General features: G+C 40.5%; 1 protein-coding gene across 3 annotated transcripts in view; it reads right to left on the reverse strand.

Moving 5' to 3' along the window:
• Window positions 1-18,903, reverse strand: part of RGS12 (regulator of G protein signaling 12) — an 84,756-nt gene extending 65,853 nt beyond the window's left edge. For all 3 annotated transcript variants that reach the window (XM_041402584.1, XM_041402579.1, XM_041402580.1), the window contains exons 1-2: window positions 18,765-18,903; window positions 11,160-13,106 (exon numbers count right to left, since the gene is read on the reverse strand). In XM_041402584.1, the coding sequence (XP_041258518.1) occupies window positions 11,160-13,016 (1,857 nt within the window). In that variant the 5' untranslated portion in view covers window positions 13,017-13,106; window positions 18,765-18,903. The remainder of the gene's footprint in view (window positions 1-11,159; window positions 13,107-18,764) is intronic.
• Window positions 18,904-19,308: the final 405 nt, after the last annotated feature.

Consider the following 19,308-nt stretch of genomic DNA (forward strand, 5'->3'; position numbering starts at 1 on the left):
CTATGAAACTCTAAAAATATCTAAATAGTCAAGAAAATCTAAGAAATTCTATCAGAGAACAGAATTAGAAACTGAAGTCCACCTGACATTTTACTAAGTGCTTTCACCTTAGAACTTTTAGGAATCCAGAAGCCAACCAAAAAGAACAGAAATTTGTGAAAACAAATTGATCAGTGAAAAGCATGTCCCACAGCAATACATCCTCTCCTATTTGCAACGCAGACACTTGCCACCCTGCTACTACTATCTATCACAGTGAAAGTATAAAAGAACATATCTCTAAGAGCCTTTATCCTGTTATAATTTGGGAGATGGAGAGGAAAAACAACAAAGGACTAAAGGAATTAAAAGCACTGATGGCTCTAAAAAAATCCATTCCTTTTTCTACTCTTATTAAAAAAAAAAAAAAAAAAGTAAAAATTAGAATGGATTGAAATACAAGTTATATGTATAAGAGGAAAAGGACAATTAATGGGGTCTGTGTCCTTTATTTTATTTTTTTGATAAATTACCTTTTTTTTTTTTTTGGCTAATAGGAAATGGCAAGTGCAAATATGACAATGAGAGCACTGAAAACAGGTCACCAGGGGAGGACTGATACAGCAGCATTTTGTGAACGTGTCCAAGTGAGAACAGTTTCTGTCTGAGAACAAGAATGATGTACAAGAAAAGTACAAATGAGAAAGGAGAAAATATTGTATTTCATGCATTAGCAAGGCAGAGGGAGTGAAGAAGGATGTGATTCATGTGAGACTGCAAACAGACGGACAGAAAGAACAAAAGATGATGTAAGATGATTTGCTGATTTGCACAACTCTAATTATTTAAAGATAGAACGAAAAAGGATCGGCTCTTAAAAGTATTTTTAACTGATAAACAAGTTAGGCAGCAGCTCCATATAAGATTTTTGGCAGCTGTGGCACCTTAATGGTTTTGCATGTACCTCTGACCACTCCTGCAAGCTCACAAATTGCAGCAGGCTGTGCTCTCATCTCCACTAACAGTAAACTAGAGTTTACAAAATGAAATAATCCTGTTCCTAAGGCAGATCCACAGACAGTCATGCCAGCACAACTCATGATACTCACTGCCAACTCTGGCCTGAGCACCACAGGAACTCTTTTAAGCTGGAACAACCAAAGAAATGCAACATGAAACTATGACAGCCAATATGTGACTGTAAACTGGAGCCTGAGTGCACAGAAGAAAGTGGATGAAACTTGATCAATTATTCAGAACACAAAGAAACCAAACCCCTTCAGAAAACATCTTCAATTAGCTTAAAGGAATTCCCAGCTATAGCACGAGCTGCACTGTGCTCCTTTACATTCCAGAAAATGCACTTATTCAGTGTTATAACCTTGTAACAAATTATCATATGCAACAACCTGAAATTTCTATTTTGTGCTAAATAGTCTTTGTGCCTCTCTGCAGTTATTGCCTGGATATTACTAATAGATTTCCTCTCCTCTGGTACCAGTTCTAAAGCTGAAAGTGCAGGAAAGGGTTAGCAAGGAAGGAGACAGGCAGCTATTGCAGCACAAGAGACTCAGGAAGGGGGGAATTTTTGTTGGGAGTTCTGGCATCCCTGACAACAAATAAATACAGTGAGCTGGCAGCAGGAATCCAGAAAGGGGAGAAAAGGAGAAAGAAAAACTGTGAGGCTTTAGGCCAGCTTCCAACAAATTTACAACTTTTCATGCAAAACACATTATAGTTTGTGATCTTGAGAGGAAACTAAATTTAAGTTTAGGAAACTAAAAGGGACTGAGTCTGATGAGACAGAGGTTTTGCTTCTGGAAGTGGAAGAGCAGCAAGAAGGAAAGGTAAAATATAAGGGAAGCTATTCAAAAATGTTTTAAAAGCACTAACAACCCTGATGATCTACATTTCTAGAACTATGCTTTCAAAACTGTTTTACAACAAAAGTTAATCTCACGAGATCTGAGCAAAATAGTTTTAAAAGTTCAAATGTTTGATTAAAAAAAGCATAAGAAATCAATGAAATGTGATGAACAAAGTTCTAGGAGCTTTAAGACAAAAACACCACTACCAGTGTGCACTAATTTTCATAGAAAATGTTTCCCCTCCAGTTCAGCTGGAACAAGTACATTATCCTATATCCTGGCCATTTAAGAGAACACCAAAGGACCATGCACATGCTAGAATGCTCACACAGAACTGCTGGCCTCAATTTAAAAAGCTCAACTACTTAAGGAGCTCAACAGAATTTGGTATGTTCTATGTGTCACAGAACTTAATCATACTAACTATAAAATCACCAAATTTTAATGTGTCCTATTTCCAGCTATTGAAGCTTTTTAAAACTCCCACTGTTTTTAGGTTTGATTCTGTGACTTTGTGTGGCGAAGGGCATAACAGTTTGGAGCCCAGATACACTGACCATATAATTTGAAACTTTTATGGATATTCAAAATTTACCGAATTTAATCCTGGCTGTTAAGCCCCTCAGCAGAAGGGTCAATCTGGATTGGCAGTTTATCTTTAAAAATAATGTAGTTTTAAGACTTCAGGAAGAAAGTTCCTGGCTTAGAGCTCTTTGAAAAGGGATGGGAAACAGGGATGCCACAGTAACGCCAACAAAGGACACAAAATTGCAAAAATAGTGAAAGGATCACAGAAAAAAAAAAAAAAATCTGATGCAGTCTCAAATCCTGATCTAGACTGTGTGGCTTTGTGCTCCTGTCTTGCCCACTCCCACCCTCAGCATCCACTCCCCTGACTGAGCACCCCTCTGGAACAGAGCACGTCCTGACCTCCTTTGTCCCTCATGCCACCTGCCAGCATCACGTGCCCCCAGCCAAAAATGACACTGAAAAATCAGTGCCTGTAAAAGGAGGGTCTGAGAACAGGACAGACTGAAATATGGGATATATTGGGTAAGGATTTCTTGTGTTCAGGCAGCATCACTGCCCCCAGCCAAAAATGACACTGAAACTCAGTTCCTGTAAAAGGAGGGTCTGAGAAGAGGACAGACTGAAATATGGGATATATTGGGTAAGGATTTCTTGTGTTCTGAAAGAGATAAAGGAATCTGGGGGAGCTGGGAATCTGGCTGTGGTCCCCTCCCCTGAGTTGTCCCAGGAAGCAGCAAGTTCTGGGTACAGGTGTCAGTGCTGACAGAGAGGGCTCCAGGTGTGTCTGCACTGACAGAGAGGGCTCCAGGTGTGTCTGCACTGACAGAGCACAGGGCTCCAGGTGTGTCTGCACTGACAGAGAGGGCTCCAGGTGTGTCTGCACTGACAGAGCACAGGGCTCCAGGTGTGTCTGCACTGACAGAGCACAGGGCTCCAGGTGTGTCTGCACTGACAGAGCACAGGGCTCCAGGTGTGTCTGCACTGACAGAGCACAGGGCTCCAGGTGTATCTGCACTGACAGAGAGGGCTCCAGGTGTATCTGCACTGACAGAGCACAGGGCTCCAGGTGTGTCTGCACTGACAGAGCACAGGGCTCCAGGTGTATCTGCACTGACAGAGCACAGGGCTCCAGGTGTATCTGCACTGACAGAGCACAGGGCTCCAGGTGTATCTGCACTGACAGAGCACAGGGCTCCAGGTGTGTCTGCACTGACAGAGCACAGGGCTCCAGGTGTATCTGCACTGACAGAGCACAGGGCTCCAGGTGTATCTGCACCTGACAAGAGGGCTCCCGGTGGATCTGGCCCGACAAGAGCACAGGGCTCCAGGTGTGTCTGCACTGACAGAGCACAGGGCTCCAGGTGTGTCTGCACTGACAGAGAGGGCTCCAGGTGTGTCTGCACTGACAGAGCACAGGGCTCCAGGTGTGTCTGCACTGACAGAGAGGGCTCCAGGTGTGTCTGCACTGACAGAGAGGGCTCCAGGTGCTGTGGACAAAACCAGAATGAAGGGACGCCCTTGAGGCTGCCCTGCAGTTGTGTCACCACCATGGAGGGACAGTACCTCCCAAAACCCAGTTAGATGACAAAGGGTTGATTAAAAAAGGTTTATCATCACTCAAACTTTAGTAGCAGGCTTTTTTCTGCAGGCTTTAATTACGCTGCAGTTCCCAGGTTTTGGGTTGTTGTTTTTTTTTTTTTTTTTGTTTGGGTTTGGGGGGACTGCAGTTCCCAGGTTTTGGGGGTTTTGTTGGTTTTGTTTTGGTTTTGGGGAGTTTTTCTGGGGTTTTTTTGTTTGTTTGTTTTTTATTTTTTTTAGTTGGGATACACCAGGATGACAAAGAATCCAAATGCTACATTCACCAGTGCTGACCAACAGATTTGATGACTTTTAAGAATACTTCTTTACTGATCAGATGATAATGACACATTTCACTCCCTTCCACCCATTACAATGGCATTTTAAATGCCAGTTCGGCCCATGATACAATGAAGAATGCTGCAAAATTTCATAAGATCTACAAGGACTCCAGGAAGACACAGAAAAGAGACTGTCCTGACATTAACATCCAAGTAAATGAAATTTAATGCTTGTCTTCTGTACTAAGGATATTAGGCATAAAACACTGACCCATCCTAATCCCTTGTCAAGCAAAAAACAACACCAAACCCACAAATTTTGGTGTCATTTATGCATATGAAAAAGTAAGATCATTGTCTCAGTATAACTAGATAAAAGTATCTTCTATAAGTTGGAAGTCTGGTAGTTGGAAATTGCAGAGGCACAGAAAGACCTGACTACACTAGGGGCAAATGGGAAGAAAAACTCAAAAAAAGGACAAAACAACTAGTTTCAAATCATCTTGAACATTAGGTAGGCATTAGCTGGGAACATTAGTTCAGTATAGCCAAATAATCAGTAACAATCAAAACTCTGACCAGGAATCATCATAAAAGAAAAAAACAACAACAACAACAACAACAACAACAACAACAACAACAAAAAAAAAAAAAAAAAAAAAAAAAAAAAAAAAAAAAAAAAAAAAAAAAAAAAAAAAAAAAAAAAAAAAAAAAAACCAAGAAATAAGCCGTATGAATACATTGTCTGTCCACACATTTTTAAAACTGCTTATAACTCTGGTAACCCATCTCAAAAATAATATTACAGCAACCATTTATATTATAATTATGAAAAGACTTTTGGAAATGATAAGACTAAGCTAACTTCTGATTGGAAAGTAAGGGATTGGTGATTAAGGTTTAAAACAAAAATAATATAATTAAGAGAAAGTAGAGAAAAAGACTTAGTATTTCTCTGGACAAATATTAGCAGGTATGAAATGAAACTATACAGAAAACACAATTACGTGGTGTTTTCTTTCCACACTAATTAAACTGCAGAATTTGTAAGTCAAGTGATATCAGGAATGCCAAAAGTGCAAGTTCACATAGGTTTTGGCAATTCCGTATTTATTTTTGTTAATTAAAGATCTTTATTCCATATTTCTTGTCCAGTGAAAAACTGGTATTTTACAACTCCTTTTCTCCTCTAAATCTTCTCAACTGCAAGAACTCAGATCTTTCTTAGTACAGACAATAATTTCATAATCTCCCATCTCAAAGCTTTTATGTTTAAAACATAAATATTAAGCCATTTTTCATTATGTCAATTCATTCTGTGCTGAATTTTTTCCCACACCATTTTCTTTCTAATACAAAAACTTGAAATAAGGACATTTCACAAAAGTCAGCATTGCTCCACAGACATTTACTGTCCAGATTTTATCTAATTTTTTTTTCAAAGAAACACAGCCAGCATTATTTGGGCTTTTTTATACTTTGAAGATCCTAAAACCATTTTAAAAATAATTTTAGAATATTATAATTAATATGAAAAGGCTGCATGGAATTACTAGATATTTAATTGCTTTTCATTTTCTCCAAGCAAAAATCAGAGGACCTAATTCCTATAGATGCTTCTTTGCAGATTAACTCACAATAGCACATTCTCAGATCTAGTTTGGTGTTTGGGATTTTCCTTGAGTTCTCTTTAAGGTATATAGGTTGATTACAAATCAGATCAGAGCCTATGAATCCAAAAGTTACCATGATATTGTACTGCATAAGAATGGCAATCCAGCTGCCATTAATTCTGCTTTAAAAACAGCTGTGGTGGGACAATTTAAGCTAGTGAGCAAACAGAATTTTAAAGGAAAGAGAAAAAAACATGTAATTATACAACAAAAAAACAAATATGGGAACCACAAAGCTTTGCCAACATTGTCTCTGCATCTAAAATGTCTGCTTTGCAGTCAGTTCACCACCCAGTTACCAACAGTAAAAAACTGCAATATGAAGCAAATTACAGATTTTCACCAGGAAAAAAAAAATCATTTTTAACTTGGACAGCATATATTTTTCAGTAACACTTGCTTTGGAAACAATGACAACTCTGAAGTAGTTAAACTTCTGAACAAAACCAAGGAATAATAACAGCTGCCCATGAACTAGATTAGCAAGGAAAGATGCCTTAGTGAACCCCATAGTGCAGCTTGCCTATCTTCTTTTTTACATTTTTACAGTATTTTCAAGAGCTGAAATTATGAATGTTACCAAGCAGTTGATATATTTTATTGTTAAAAAATACACATTTGCAATACTATTGTCCAGTGAGTCTCATGAAATAAGATTTTCTATTTTGTCTTGTTCTAAGATCTACAAATAGGATCCAACTACAAATTAACACTTTTCATCAGTACAAATAATGTGATCAAGACAGAAGTATAACAAGTGTGAAATAGTAAAGGATTTCTAAATTTCTGTAAAAGTAAAGGATTTCTAAAAGCCAATACCCAAAACTTTAAAAAGCTTTTTAATTACATTTCAATAGATTTGTCATATTTACTTGAAATAAACCTAGGACCCTAATGCTAGTTATCAGGCTCAGGTTGTAAAACCCCTTTTGATCCTCAATGTTATACTCACTGTCACACTATTAAAACAGACTTTCTTTTTGTAAAAAAGAGAATGGTGAGATGTCAATGCCTAGGATTCTGTCCTTATGGAGAGAGAACTCAAATACTAAACTGACTGTTATGAAGCTTTCCAGTGGAAAAGGGAGTATTTTCCCAGTAAAACTTAATTTAAAACAGTAATGGGTAGACATATTTTTGGCCAGGCACTAGCCTGGAAACAGAAAGTGAGGGTTGAACAAAATCAAACGTATTTATACTAATTTAGTCTAGAGGGAAAGGAATGCTTCCCTGTTCAGCAATTTCTCAATTCCCCTGCCAATTCTAACATCCCCTGATGTTTTCACATTGTTTATGGTGCTTTTCATTTGTGTCACCCAAAAACCACGCACAGGATCAAGTAGGTAAGTGACCGGAATTTAGTGGGATGCTAAAGAAGGTGAAAAGAGCAATGCAACAGCAAAGGCAGGACAGTGCAACTGGAATTACAAACAAAAAGGCAGGAATTATTCCATTCCTACCAAAACTACAACCAGGCTCCCCATGTTGGTCTCACAGATCTCACGAGAGCACACACCCCTACCCAGCATCAATCTTAGAGCAATTTAGAAGCTTCTTGTCATCAGAAATCTTCCTTAGCTGTTCTCAGACTGAAATGCGCCTTGCCTTCCATGATTTGCCTTTTCAGCAACATCATCAGACCTCTCCCTGCTTGTTTTCATCTAAGACCTACAGAAGACATGGATGCCACCAAAAAATTCTCATTAGAATCTTGATTGTCTCATTTCTTCAATAGAAATCTGTTCACGAGACCCTTTCAAGGAACACTAGAAATGTGAAGTTCAGTACAGGGAACAATATGAGAGGTGCACAGGGCCAGAGATAACTTCTGGTAGGTCTCAGTCAAAAGAGGTGGACTAGAACCAAAATCTCCCTGATTTAGTTTTCCTCTTGCCATGCACAGAAACATTTTCAAAAGGTTTTAGAAAAAAAAATAAAACCTAAATATACAGCAATTGTGAAAGCATGTGTTCAGTAATTTGGGGATAATTCATAATTACAACATTTTAAAGAAAAAAAGAAACCTCATGGTATCCACTAACAACAAAATTAGGCATTTTTACCTATTATTTATGATTAACATTTATACTGAATTTTAAAATGCCTTATAGCAGCATAAAGAAAATTAATGTTTTACAAGTGGGTTTGCCAATTATCACAAAATTAATCACAATTCTAGTCTGTGAGCTGAAAACATCATCCCTAAAGGGAGAACAAAGCTCAAAGAATGTGTCTACTTGCTTGTAACCTGAGGTCTGAAATGCCATATCTATTCCTACTCACAAGCACTTGCCAGGCTCAGTTCTGAAAGTGCAATTTTAAATAGATATGTTCACTTACACTTTCTCACATCTGCTCTTGTGTGCTGTACAACTCACAAATGTTTTTTGTAAGTGCAGCTATAAAATCTGGAAGCAGTTTATACCCATCTTACCCCCCACTAGCATTGTACAGTACAGCATATTTTTTGGAATTACACACTGTGATCATCACTGTTTATCTGCACAGCAGCCCTGCTAGAGCAGAATTGCACCCAGGAGCTCATGTGTGATGAGAATCCCAAGGAAGACAGTGTTTCATATGGAAGCACAGAGTCCATCACAAGAATCTCCAGCTTTGGTAACCTTTTCTCCCTATAGTGGCTTCTACATTCCCACTCTTAGGATGTTTTACCTTTGGTATTGATGTAAAAGACAAAAGCAATTAAAGTGCTGTTCTGCCAAATGAAGACTTAGACTCAGCCACCAGGCTGTAAAAATATGAATGTAATCTTACGTGGCCACTTTATGCACTTTATTCTTGACTGGAATGAGTCTGAGCAAGCTGTGTAAAATAAGTCCTCACCACTTGAAAAGGTCACAGGCAGCTGAGAACATGTGATTTTCTAGAACACAGGAGCTAACCCACCTGAATAATGTTTGGAATGGGCAGTTTTATCTCGTCCCTTCACACAAAGTAACAAGAAAGCCAGAATTTCTCTCTTATGAAAATGAACTAGGGCTCTAAGATGCAAATACAGATCTTCCCTATTTCTGCAGCACCTGAAGTACAGAGGTATGATCATCAGTAATGAGATCCTCTGATTATTTACATGAAAGATTTAAGATGAGAACATTGTACAACTTCATCTCTGTGAATTACTCCAAATAATCTTCATGAGCTTTTCTCATCAGTTTCAACAGCCTTCAATAACACTGAAAAATGAAATTAAAATGCAAAAGAGGATCTGTAGCCTTAATGAAGATATTAAATGCTAAAACCATGTAGGAACACTTTAAATGTGTCTTGCAAACAAATTTGTCATTAATCAAAGAACAGAATGCCTATTTTATTATCAGATAGACTTAAAAGGGAGGATTGACATTCTTAGTGTTGGTTTATGATGATCTGAGTGTTACAGTAGGTGAAATATACTTTAGCCAACTGTAGAGCATCTTTCATCTCAAAGTGTAAAATTTTCCATGAGATTTTAATTAGTATAATCTTGACTTCCATGAAGTAAGTGTTTCTGAAGAATATCCATATTACAGTCATGGACAACACTGCAGACACAAACTTATTACAGAGACCCTGAAGGAATTTCAGCAGTATCCAATGCAGTGCTTGCAACCAACATCCACCATGCACCTGCACCAGGTGCTGCACAGAAAGGGGCCTTTTCCTTGATCCATCAGCAAAAACTTCAGGGCAGCATACAGAATTGAGTCTTAAGTGGTTTGGGTGGCCAATGTTTACAAATTTAGTGTTTTTGTTTGGCTTTTGAAAGCGTGAATCACCTTGTATTTAAGAACACTTGAAATTTAATTTTATTGTGGCTCTGGAAAACATTGTAGCAGTGTTTACCTTAACAATACACTAGTGTATAATTATTACACATACTAGTTTATTTCTTTTTATTTTCAGCACAAAAAGCATCAAATAGGACGTACACAAAAGTTGCTTGCTTACCAGTGCAGGAAAAGCACTAAAAAATATTTTCTCTTTCCATACCAAACCCAAAATGTTCTGAAGTTCTGCAGCCTAATCCCCAGAAAGGTTTTGTTTCTAACAGTATGAAACAACTAATGAACCTCTGCTGTCATCCATTTGATCAGTGGCTGTATATTTTTAATCAGGTGAGAAAAAAACACTTTTTTTTCAAAACAGATTTGGACAGCAAGATGGACATCTGAAACAATAATACAAGCAATAGATAAACTTTCACATTCAGAGTTTTATATACTTCTTGTGCTGAAAATGAAAGCAAACAACCTAGTATATATAATAGTTATACACTGGTGTATTGTTAAGGTGAACACTAATATCAGCCTGGAATGACAAAGCTTCCTGAAGGCTAATTTGCAGTATAAGATTCTGTCTTTCCCTGGAGTCAGCAAACATTTCAGATACGGAACTGCTACTGATCCTTTCAGTATGAGAACAATGGCCTCCACTTTACCAGAATTCCAGTTATCAACAACAGACTCCCCTGAGATTAGTTCCCTTAACAGCAAAATGTGTGTGTCACAAAGGGTATGTAATCATCCTGAATACTCTTCCCACACCTTCTTTTGTTTTTTAAGTCTCCTTGTTTTGTCTAATAGTAGACAAAACAAGAAGAAACGGTAATTTGGAATAAAATTTGAATTACAGTCTTGCTGGCAGAATGTTAGATTTGTGACCTACCACTACAAGTTTTTTATGTCAGTTTTTAATGTTACTTGTATTGAGAGGTTTGCTGGAGTGAAGTTTGTAATAAAACAGTCTTATTCGGTTAAAAGTGTATAATCCAGGTTTTTGACTGATTATTGGACTACGTCTCTATAAAAATAGATGGCACCAAAATAACAACATTTGCAAGCCAGCCTTCTACAAAAAGGAACCAGACTAAAGATGCAGACTGTTTCCATTCTTTTCCAGCTGAAGGTCAGAAGAAATTGAAGTTGCTAAAATGTCAAGGCTCCTTTTCATTTCAGTGCCACTGAAACATTTGGAAACAATGGAGAGACAAGAAGAAAAGTGAGAAAGCCCTAACAGACAACACTTCCAGCAGAAGTATAATTCCAGCTGCACTCAGTTAAAGAGGAATATGAAACGCCTCTGCAGCCGAGAGCAGAATGTTTATTTTTTTAATCTGAAATTTTGTAAATTATATAATACACCTTTAAATTTTAACATGCAAATATTACTGTGTAAAAGTACCATAGGCAGATGGGTTTGGGTGTAGGGGTTTTTGATACAGTTAAGAACCAACACCAGCATGTTCTTACCTTTTTATCTTCTTTAGATTTCCTGATACTGTGCGGAGGGCCAAATTTGTTCTGAATGCAGAACATCTTCTTGGACCATTCACTTTTGTGAGATTTTAGCTGTGGCTGACCGAAGCTGCCCTCGACTCTGTATCTGTCAGCTGGAATCTTACTCATTGGAGGGGGAAGGGTCCCACAGTTCACACTGGACCAGCCATCTGTGGAGTCGGTGTACGACTCCTGGTCGCTGGCATTCCCATGCTGCCATTCCTGTAAAACGTGCACAGGCAGCCACCTCTGATTGCCCAGGCCTGCAGCGTTTTTCTTGGATGGGGGTACTGAATTTCGGGAGGAAACCAATGGAACTTCAATACGAGCAGAAGGGCTCAAGTGTTTGCTTACATTTTGGGACTTCTCATTCTGAATTACTTCTAAAGGGATGTTCCCCTCCTGCTCGTGACAGAAGCCATTCCAGTGGGAAGCAGGCTGATTTTGTCCCCTTCCTACTGGATTTTCCCATACGCTGCTAGGAATGTGTTTACTTGGATTGGTCCCTAAATCAACCACCAGAACTCTATTATTCTTTTCTTCTTGGTTGAAATTTCCAATCCCGCTATCACTGTTACTGCTCGTACTATTATTCTGATGGGCATCTGCATCGCCATCGAGGAAAGCCCTCGCACGCATTCCCTCTATCAGCTCCCCCATATCCCTATACAGGACAGAAATAAACTGCAGGACAGGTAGAGATGATGTTGGAAACTCCAGACAGCCATTTGTATCTGGATCCGCTGTACATTCCAGTCCAAAACGTCTTGCTATACCCTGGTGAATTTTATGATGAAATAATTCAGGATCCACCATAAAAACATGGCAAGATGTCCTCAGGACCCCTTCATCTTCATGAGCCAAGCTTGCATCATCATTTGTCTGCATTGTAACTAGTCCAAAAAATCTTCTATCATCTGGGCAAACAGCACTGAATGCCAGTTTCTCTGCAGGATATTCTGCCACAACACCTGATTTGTCACTGCAGAGCTGAATACAGTCATGCATTATCTTCATCATCACCAGGGAATGGATTTTTTGCTCTGCCCGCAGGCGTCTCATGCACCCACGAATGGCCTGCAAACTCTCTGTTTCCAAATTTGCAGTTGTTGAAGGAAGTTCGATGGAGCCTAAGTAACCTACAATCATGGCAACATTCAAAATACTTGCATCTAACCCAAAGTCTTCCGCACTCTCCAGTCCAACTCTAAAAACTGAATCATCATTCAGAACTTTGGCTATTTCTTCCTTTGACAGTAGGTTTGGATTGCTTGCACTTTCATTGCCAGTTTCAAATTTCATAGCAGCAGAAACTGAAAATGATCTTTGTTTTGATGCAGAATTATCCGAGTTACCGGCACAAAGAGCAGGATTCTCAAAGATCATGTTGAAAATGCCACCAGACTGCATTTCTTCGACAACTTTCTCTGCTCTGTTTATACCCAGAGCTTTAGAGTCAGGTTTGGGTTTCAGCCACCCCTTACCATCATAAAAACCAACTTCTTCATCACTTGAACATGAATCCATATGACTAATCCCTTCAGCAATGACCATGTGCAGAACTCCAGAACATTTCCCTATAAGTTTCACTACATCTTCATGTGAGGCTTTTTTCACATTGATTTCATTCACTGCAAATATCTGATCTCCTGCTTTAAGTCCAACATAATCTGCAGGGCTTCCTTTCATCACACAGCTAAGAACACAAGGAGCTTGTCCAGAAAGGGTAAAGCCATAACCTGCTCTTCCTCGAGCAACTTCCACGCTTCTTATCCGGGGAGGAGCGTGCATGTTGAGCCGACGTTTGACCGTTTCTCCTGGTCTGTACATTTTGGATTTTTTTTTTCCTAAAATAGGAAAACTTTTATTTAGTCCAGTTTTTTCTCATGTTTCAAGAGTATCACTCCGTCTGATGAAGATCTAAAGAAAGAAAAAAAGAAAGGACATTTTAATTCTTATCATATTTCAGGTTTTTTAGCACCAAGTATTCCTTTTACTGTTGAGAAAAAATCATTAGTGAATTCTACAAAAAAACTATTGCCAGAGATTTAACTAAACACTCAGAACAGTTTGAAAAGAACAGGTACCACAGTGTTAATTTTAGTGATAAGAAAGGAGTTGCAAATGTAAATAAAGTGGCTGTCCAAGATGACAACATGACAGAATGGCAAAGAACAAGATCCAAGTTTTTTTGATGTTCAGTCAGTGTTTTTTAAACTAAGCATGTTATGTCTTCCCCAATACCCCCACATCGCCTACTATTCAGTTACCTGCTGGCCTACTGCACTATTATACCACCACTACATTTTACAGCATAGAGAAAATCCTTATTTAAGCTCATACATCCTTTCCCAAAACAAAAATGAGAGCTCATGTTCATCTACTCAGCTACACCTCACCCCCTTTACACAGCGTACAGAAACAGGTACCACATGTAAAATGTAAAAGAGATTAATTACCCCTAGAGTAGCCTGTATCTCTCCACAGACTCTAAAGGCAGCTTAAAATAAGTATCTCAGACTTCAACTTCCTTACATACATTTATCTTACATATGCAAAGACAAGTGGGCATTCACTCATGTATCAGACCAAAGGGATCCAAGATCAGATTTACTGTTACACCCATCAATTAATCCACTCAAAACAATTTGTCAGATAGCAAACACTGTAAAAATGCATTTCAGACCATCATTCCAACATCCATGTGTTTTAGTTTAGCTTAAACATTCAAAAAAAGGGGAAAAAAAAGGAAAAAAAAAAAAAAGTTAAAAAGACACATGCTGCCAGCATTAATCTAGACATGACTTTACAATTAACATATAGCAGCTTTGTATGAACAGCAAGAAGTAGAATATTTCACTACATTTTGGTGTCAGCACTGAAGTCTGGATGTCTTTTTCTAAATACACTTGGGCAAATTCCATTGCTTTAGAGAGGTTTTCCCCACTAAGCAGGTTAAAATGCATGAAAATGACTAATACAAATAAAAGAAATGACAACTTGTTCAACTTTTGAAACTCCCCCCTTGTTGCACTACATGAACCCTCACTTCCATAGGTCTGGAGAATGACTGACAGAAAAACCCATGGGACTACAGCTGTATAACATTGCAATAAACACCATCTGAGCAAGTGAGAACTAATCTGACAATAATTACTCTGAGTTGGTCCACAGGCCTATTCTTCACTCAGACACATTGTAACATATTTAAAGTGTACAGGTACTTGAAAGCAAGTATCTTGCATATGTGGGCAAAATGCAGGCAACATTTTAGATAAATACATTCACATAAAGATATAAATATATATACAGACAGAGACAACACATTTCTTTATCATATCTAAAGTGCTAAATTAGTGGTGTCCCACTCACTACTTGCATGGACAAAAAATGACCAAGAAATCCTGCTGACATTGCTCTCAGCTCCAGAAACAATAAAAAACCCACACTCAGAATGTGATTAATTCCACGGCACGCTACTTTCACAGTATTTCTGCCTGGGTTAGAACAAACAAGGCAATTACTTCATAAGTTTTACCAATTAAAAACCAAACCAAAACTAAAATACAATTTAGAATGATAGCCTTAATTACTTATCTACATATGAGCTCCTTGATTACCAAATTTAAGAAACCACTGCTGTTTCTCAAATATTCTGCTAGATACTCAACTGAAGGATGTAATTCCCACAGGATCCTTCTAAACCCAAAACAGGACAGATTTCAAGATACCAGAAGAAATCCAGTTGGCCTTACTTTGGGGGTTTAGTTTTTTGGGGTTTTTTTTAACAAAGGGACATCAGGTTTTTATGTCTCCACGGTGCAGCTGTGAGTATTCAGTGTAGAATGATTTTTGCAAATTGTTTTAATGTAGCAATTATCCAGCTTCATTAATGATACTTTTCCTATAATTTGAGACAAAAAAAAACACCTACACCTTGGCTTTAAGAAGTAATAAAACCTCACACTTAACCTTTAAACAGAAATCATAACATAAGGAGTGCTTTGCAAACATTTAACCAAACTTAACTCTTACATTGCCATAAGAAAGCCCCATCAACTGGCATCCTGCCTCATATCTTACATGTTGTTTGACCCTTTTCTAATGGGGCTAAACTTGGGAATCAAGAGGTCACTGTGCATTCAGCTACCTCTAATTAGGTCTAGTACTTTTTGAGAATAATCATTAAATATTTCAACATATAGTTCCCAAAAAAAAAAAAAATAGAACTAACAAATGCCCAACAGTAAATAAAAACCTTCTATCTAGAAGCATGAATATATTCATGTTGTAATTTGCCTTCTAGTGAATATTTCTGTTTTCAGCTGTCTGGAGAATAGCCTAATGTGACCCCTGGGTACCCTCTGAATCTGTGCTGTTAACCTGGTTACTTTACCATAAAGCCCAATAGTATCAAACACCTAAAACTGTGCTACTAGCTTGCAAGAGAAAGGAAACAAGAGAGTATGAGAGTATAAACAATCTCCTTTTTAAAATATAATAAAAAGCAGTTGCTACTAAAAAACTTAAGATTCCGTATTGTAATGTTGAAGTGGCTGATAAGAAAAACAGGTTTTTTACAGCTATCTCTGTAATCTATAAAAAATATCCTAAATGCCACTATAAAAAACACACAATGAAAATGTAGTTAGGCTGCTCTTGGGAAGAGGAAACCCCAATGCTGTCTTACATCACAGTTCTGCATTTGCTAAGAGAGGTTTTCCTTTTAACTCTCTTCACAAGTCAATTTACCCACTTTCCTTCCTAACCTATGACCCTTACACATCAAGCATTTATTGTAGATGATAGCCACTGATAATGAAATGTCATTCCAAAACCTGACAATTATAAAAACAAAACAGGAGGCTGCTAACATGTTACTTTCCTCTAATAATGATGTTCCAGAGGTATGAAGACTTTCAGCTATTAATATATTTGTGAAATTTTGTAGGTGTAAAGTTAGGAACTAATTCAACATTAAAGGGTTTTTGCTATTGCTGTGTCTATACTCTAAAAAACCCAAAACAAAAAAAAAAAAAAAACAACCAAAGAAAAACTGTATTACTTCACTAGATACCTCTTCCCTCCCTCAGTACCTGAATATTACTGTGCAATCTTTATGCTAATTACACCCAGGGCAACCAGCTCATTAAATGTATCTAGGAAACTTCAAGACAAAGGACCAATATAACTCTTCTGCAAGAACTCTCAGCATCCGTGTTTTACTGCAATAATGGCATGACAGGCAAATAGAAAAATTATGAAATTAGTGTTTCCCCTAAGCAGAGATTAGTTGATTGTCAAACTGTTAACAGACTAGTTCAAAACTAAATTATCAATTTCTCTAATTGCTAACTTTTCTCCTAATTTCTTTGCAGACTTGAAACGTGGAGCTGAAGAGATAAGGGACAGAAGTGGAACAAACTTTCACAGTTCCAAAGCAATCATGTCTGAATATTCCTTTCCTGTAATAAATTATAAAACATATAACATATACAGTGAAACAAAAACACCAATTCACTTGCACTGATATAAAGCTTTGTAGCCTTATAACTACAAAATATTTCACAGAACATTTCAGGCATAAATACTTAATATGTATACATTAAGAGTTGTTCAAGTATGTGAAATAACATAATTTGTCTATACGTATCAGCTTTGACACAGAACTGCAAAATTAAACAAAACATTCAAGACTTCTGCCAGTATACAGTCTGGTCTACCATTTGAATCAATTATTTGTGGGGTATAAAACACCAAAAATACCAGTTACAGTTGAATTGTACTGTATCCCACAAACACTGCATTTCTGTATGGAATGCTGCTACATATCCATGCTAGCTTTTCAAGTCATTTTCAAATGCTCCAAAGAAAATAACATGTATTTGCTTACTTCCAAGGGAGAGAGGTGGTTTGTTTCCTGCTTCTGCTCTTATTATGCCATAGCAACAAAGAGAACAGAAACAGGAGGCACACTCCTGCTGCAGCCCATGTTAAACTGTAACTGAGCAGTCACAGAGGGCAGTGGGGGAGCCCCTGAAGATCAGGAGTACATGACTGACCACCACTACCTCCCAAAAAGCCTCTGGAAATGAGCTGGTGCTCAGCACTACAGGATCCATGTTAATGTGCAGAGACACTGTCTGGCTTCATTGTCTGGCTTTATTCTGTTTTTCTGTAGTGAGACTGTAAGAGAATAAAGTATGCAAAGTGGAAGTGCACAGAGGAGAGAGACTGTTCCTTCATCTCTCACACAGGTCTTGAAGTAATGCAAAAGACTCTTCAGCATGGGTGCCAGTTGTTGAGGCAGAACTGATGCCAAGTCCCTACAAAGCTCAAATGAAGCTGTCACATTTGAATTCCACTAACTATTCAAATGTGGTACATGTGTATAGACAAGTTACACAAGAAATGTAACAGCACAACCTGTAGAAGGCAGCTAGCAGTTGTTTGAGAACTTGGGCAGGACAATGTTTTAATAAAAAAAATCTCATTTCACAATTGCATTTCACAATTGGCAAGACAGACCATTATGTTTCTTTTAGGTGTACTTAGTGTGATCATTCAAAAAATACAGACTGTAGTTAGTAACAGCAGGCTAAAAAGTTAATAAAAACTCTTCTTCTGCTGAAGACAGCATACAAAGTGTAAGGAACACAAACAGGATATTTGCTGATTTGTCTGACAAGACTCATGTGAGCAAGGACACAGTTTCCTAAAGCTATTGTACAGACAGTCATGCGCCTACAATTCAGACTAATTTATTTGCTGTACTTAAGAAGGTGGAAAAGTTTTGTTCGCAGTTAGGCATTTATCCCCCCGTTCTTTTCTTCCAAATTCGTTCCAGAACTGCTGGGACGCCGTGCAGAGGGGCGGCACTTGGGGTGGCAGCAGCGACACCCGGGCGGGACGGGCTCGGGGACAGCCGTGAGGGCTCGGGACGCTCTGCGGGGCTCGGGGACAGCCGTGAGGGCTCGGGACGCTCTGCGGGGCAGGGGGGCCCGCCGGGCTCGCAGCAGCTCCGCACACCCGCTCGCACGGGCCCGCCGCCGCTGCCCCGCTCCCGGGGAGGCTCCGGCGCTGCCCTCAGCGGGTGCGGGGCCATCCCGCGGGGGGCGGCGGGCCCGGGACTGGAGCAGCGCCCGCGGGGTTACCCATTAACTGCCCGGCTCCCGGGGCAGCGCTTCCCGGGGGGTGGAGCTGCGGGGAGGGGAGAAGCGGCACCTGAGCCCGCAGGGACGATTTGAAAAATCAAGCGGTAAAAAACGGGAGGGCACGGAGCACCCGCGACCCCCCCGCGGGCGGACCCGCCGTCCCGTCCCGCGGGGGTCGCGGGCAGCGCCGCAGCCCGAGGGGCGCGCACAGGGGCGGCCGGGGCTCCCGTCTGCCCTCTGCCTCCCCTCGGCCCCCGCCGTCGTGCTCCCCTCCCCCCTCGTCCCCCCCTCCCGCCGTCCATCTGCCGTCCCCGCTCCTCCCGCCGCATCCCACCGGGGTCCCGGGGCGGGCGCTCGGCGGTGAGGGGGATGGGAGAGACGGGCGGGCTGCGGTGGGCGCTGCCCCGCGCTCGGACCCACTCACCTCTGTCCCCCGGGACTCCGGCTACTCCGCCGAGGCAGCGGCTGTCCCGGTCACCGGGGAGACGGCGCCGGGCTCGGCCGCACGGCGCTGCGACGACTGGCTGCCCGGCGCTGTCAGTCACCGCGCTCGCCCGGCGGGGTGGCGGTCGGGTTCCCGGACAGAGAAAGGGGAGAGACAATACCCCGCGCCAGAGGACTACAGCTCCCGGCGTGCTCTGCGAGCGGCCCGCTCGCTCCGGCCGTGGGGAGCTAGCCGCGCGGGGCATGACGGGGCGCGTAGTTCACAGGTCTCTCCCAGCCGCCTCGCCTCGCCCTGGGCTCCGGCGGGGCGGGCAGTGCGCAGGCGCGGGCTGGCGGCGGCCGTTCGAACGGGGCCGGGAGCGGGAGCCGGGCTCGGCCTCGCACCGCGGGCACGGCGGGTCCGGGACACAGAGCTGAGCCCGGGAGGGACTGACAGCCCGCGGCTGGGAGCGCAGGTGGGACAGGGAGGCGCTGGGAGCCGCCTCAGACAGGTGTGCCGCGCCTCTGAAGCGAGACAGAGCGCG

Source organism: Onychostruthus taczanowskii, unplaced genomic scaffold (genome assembly GCF_017590055.1).
Source record: "Onychostruthus taczanowskii isolate IOZ18803 unplaced genomic scaffold, ASM1759005v1 scaffold2, whole genome shotgun sequence".
Classification (NCBI taxonomy): Eukaryota; Metazoa; Chordata; class Aves; order Passeriformes; family Passeridae; genus Onychostruthus; species Onychostruthus taczanowskii.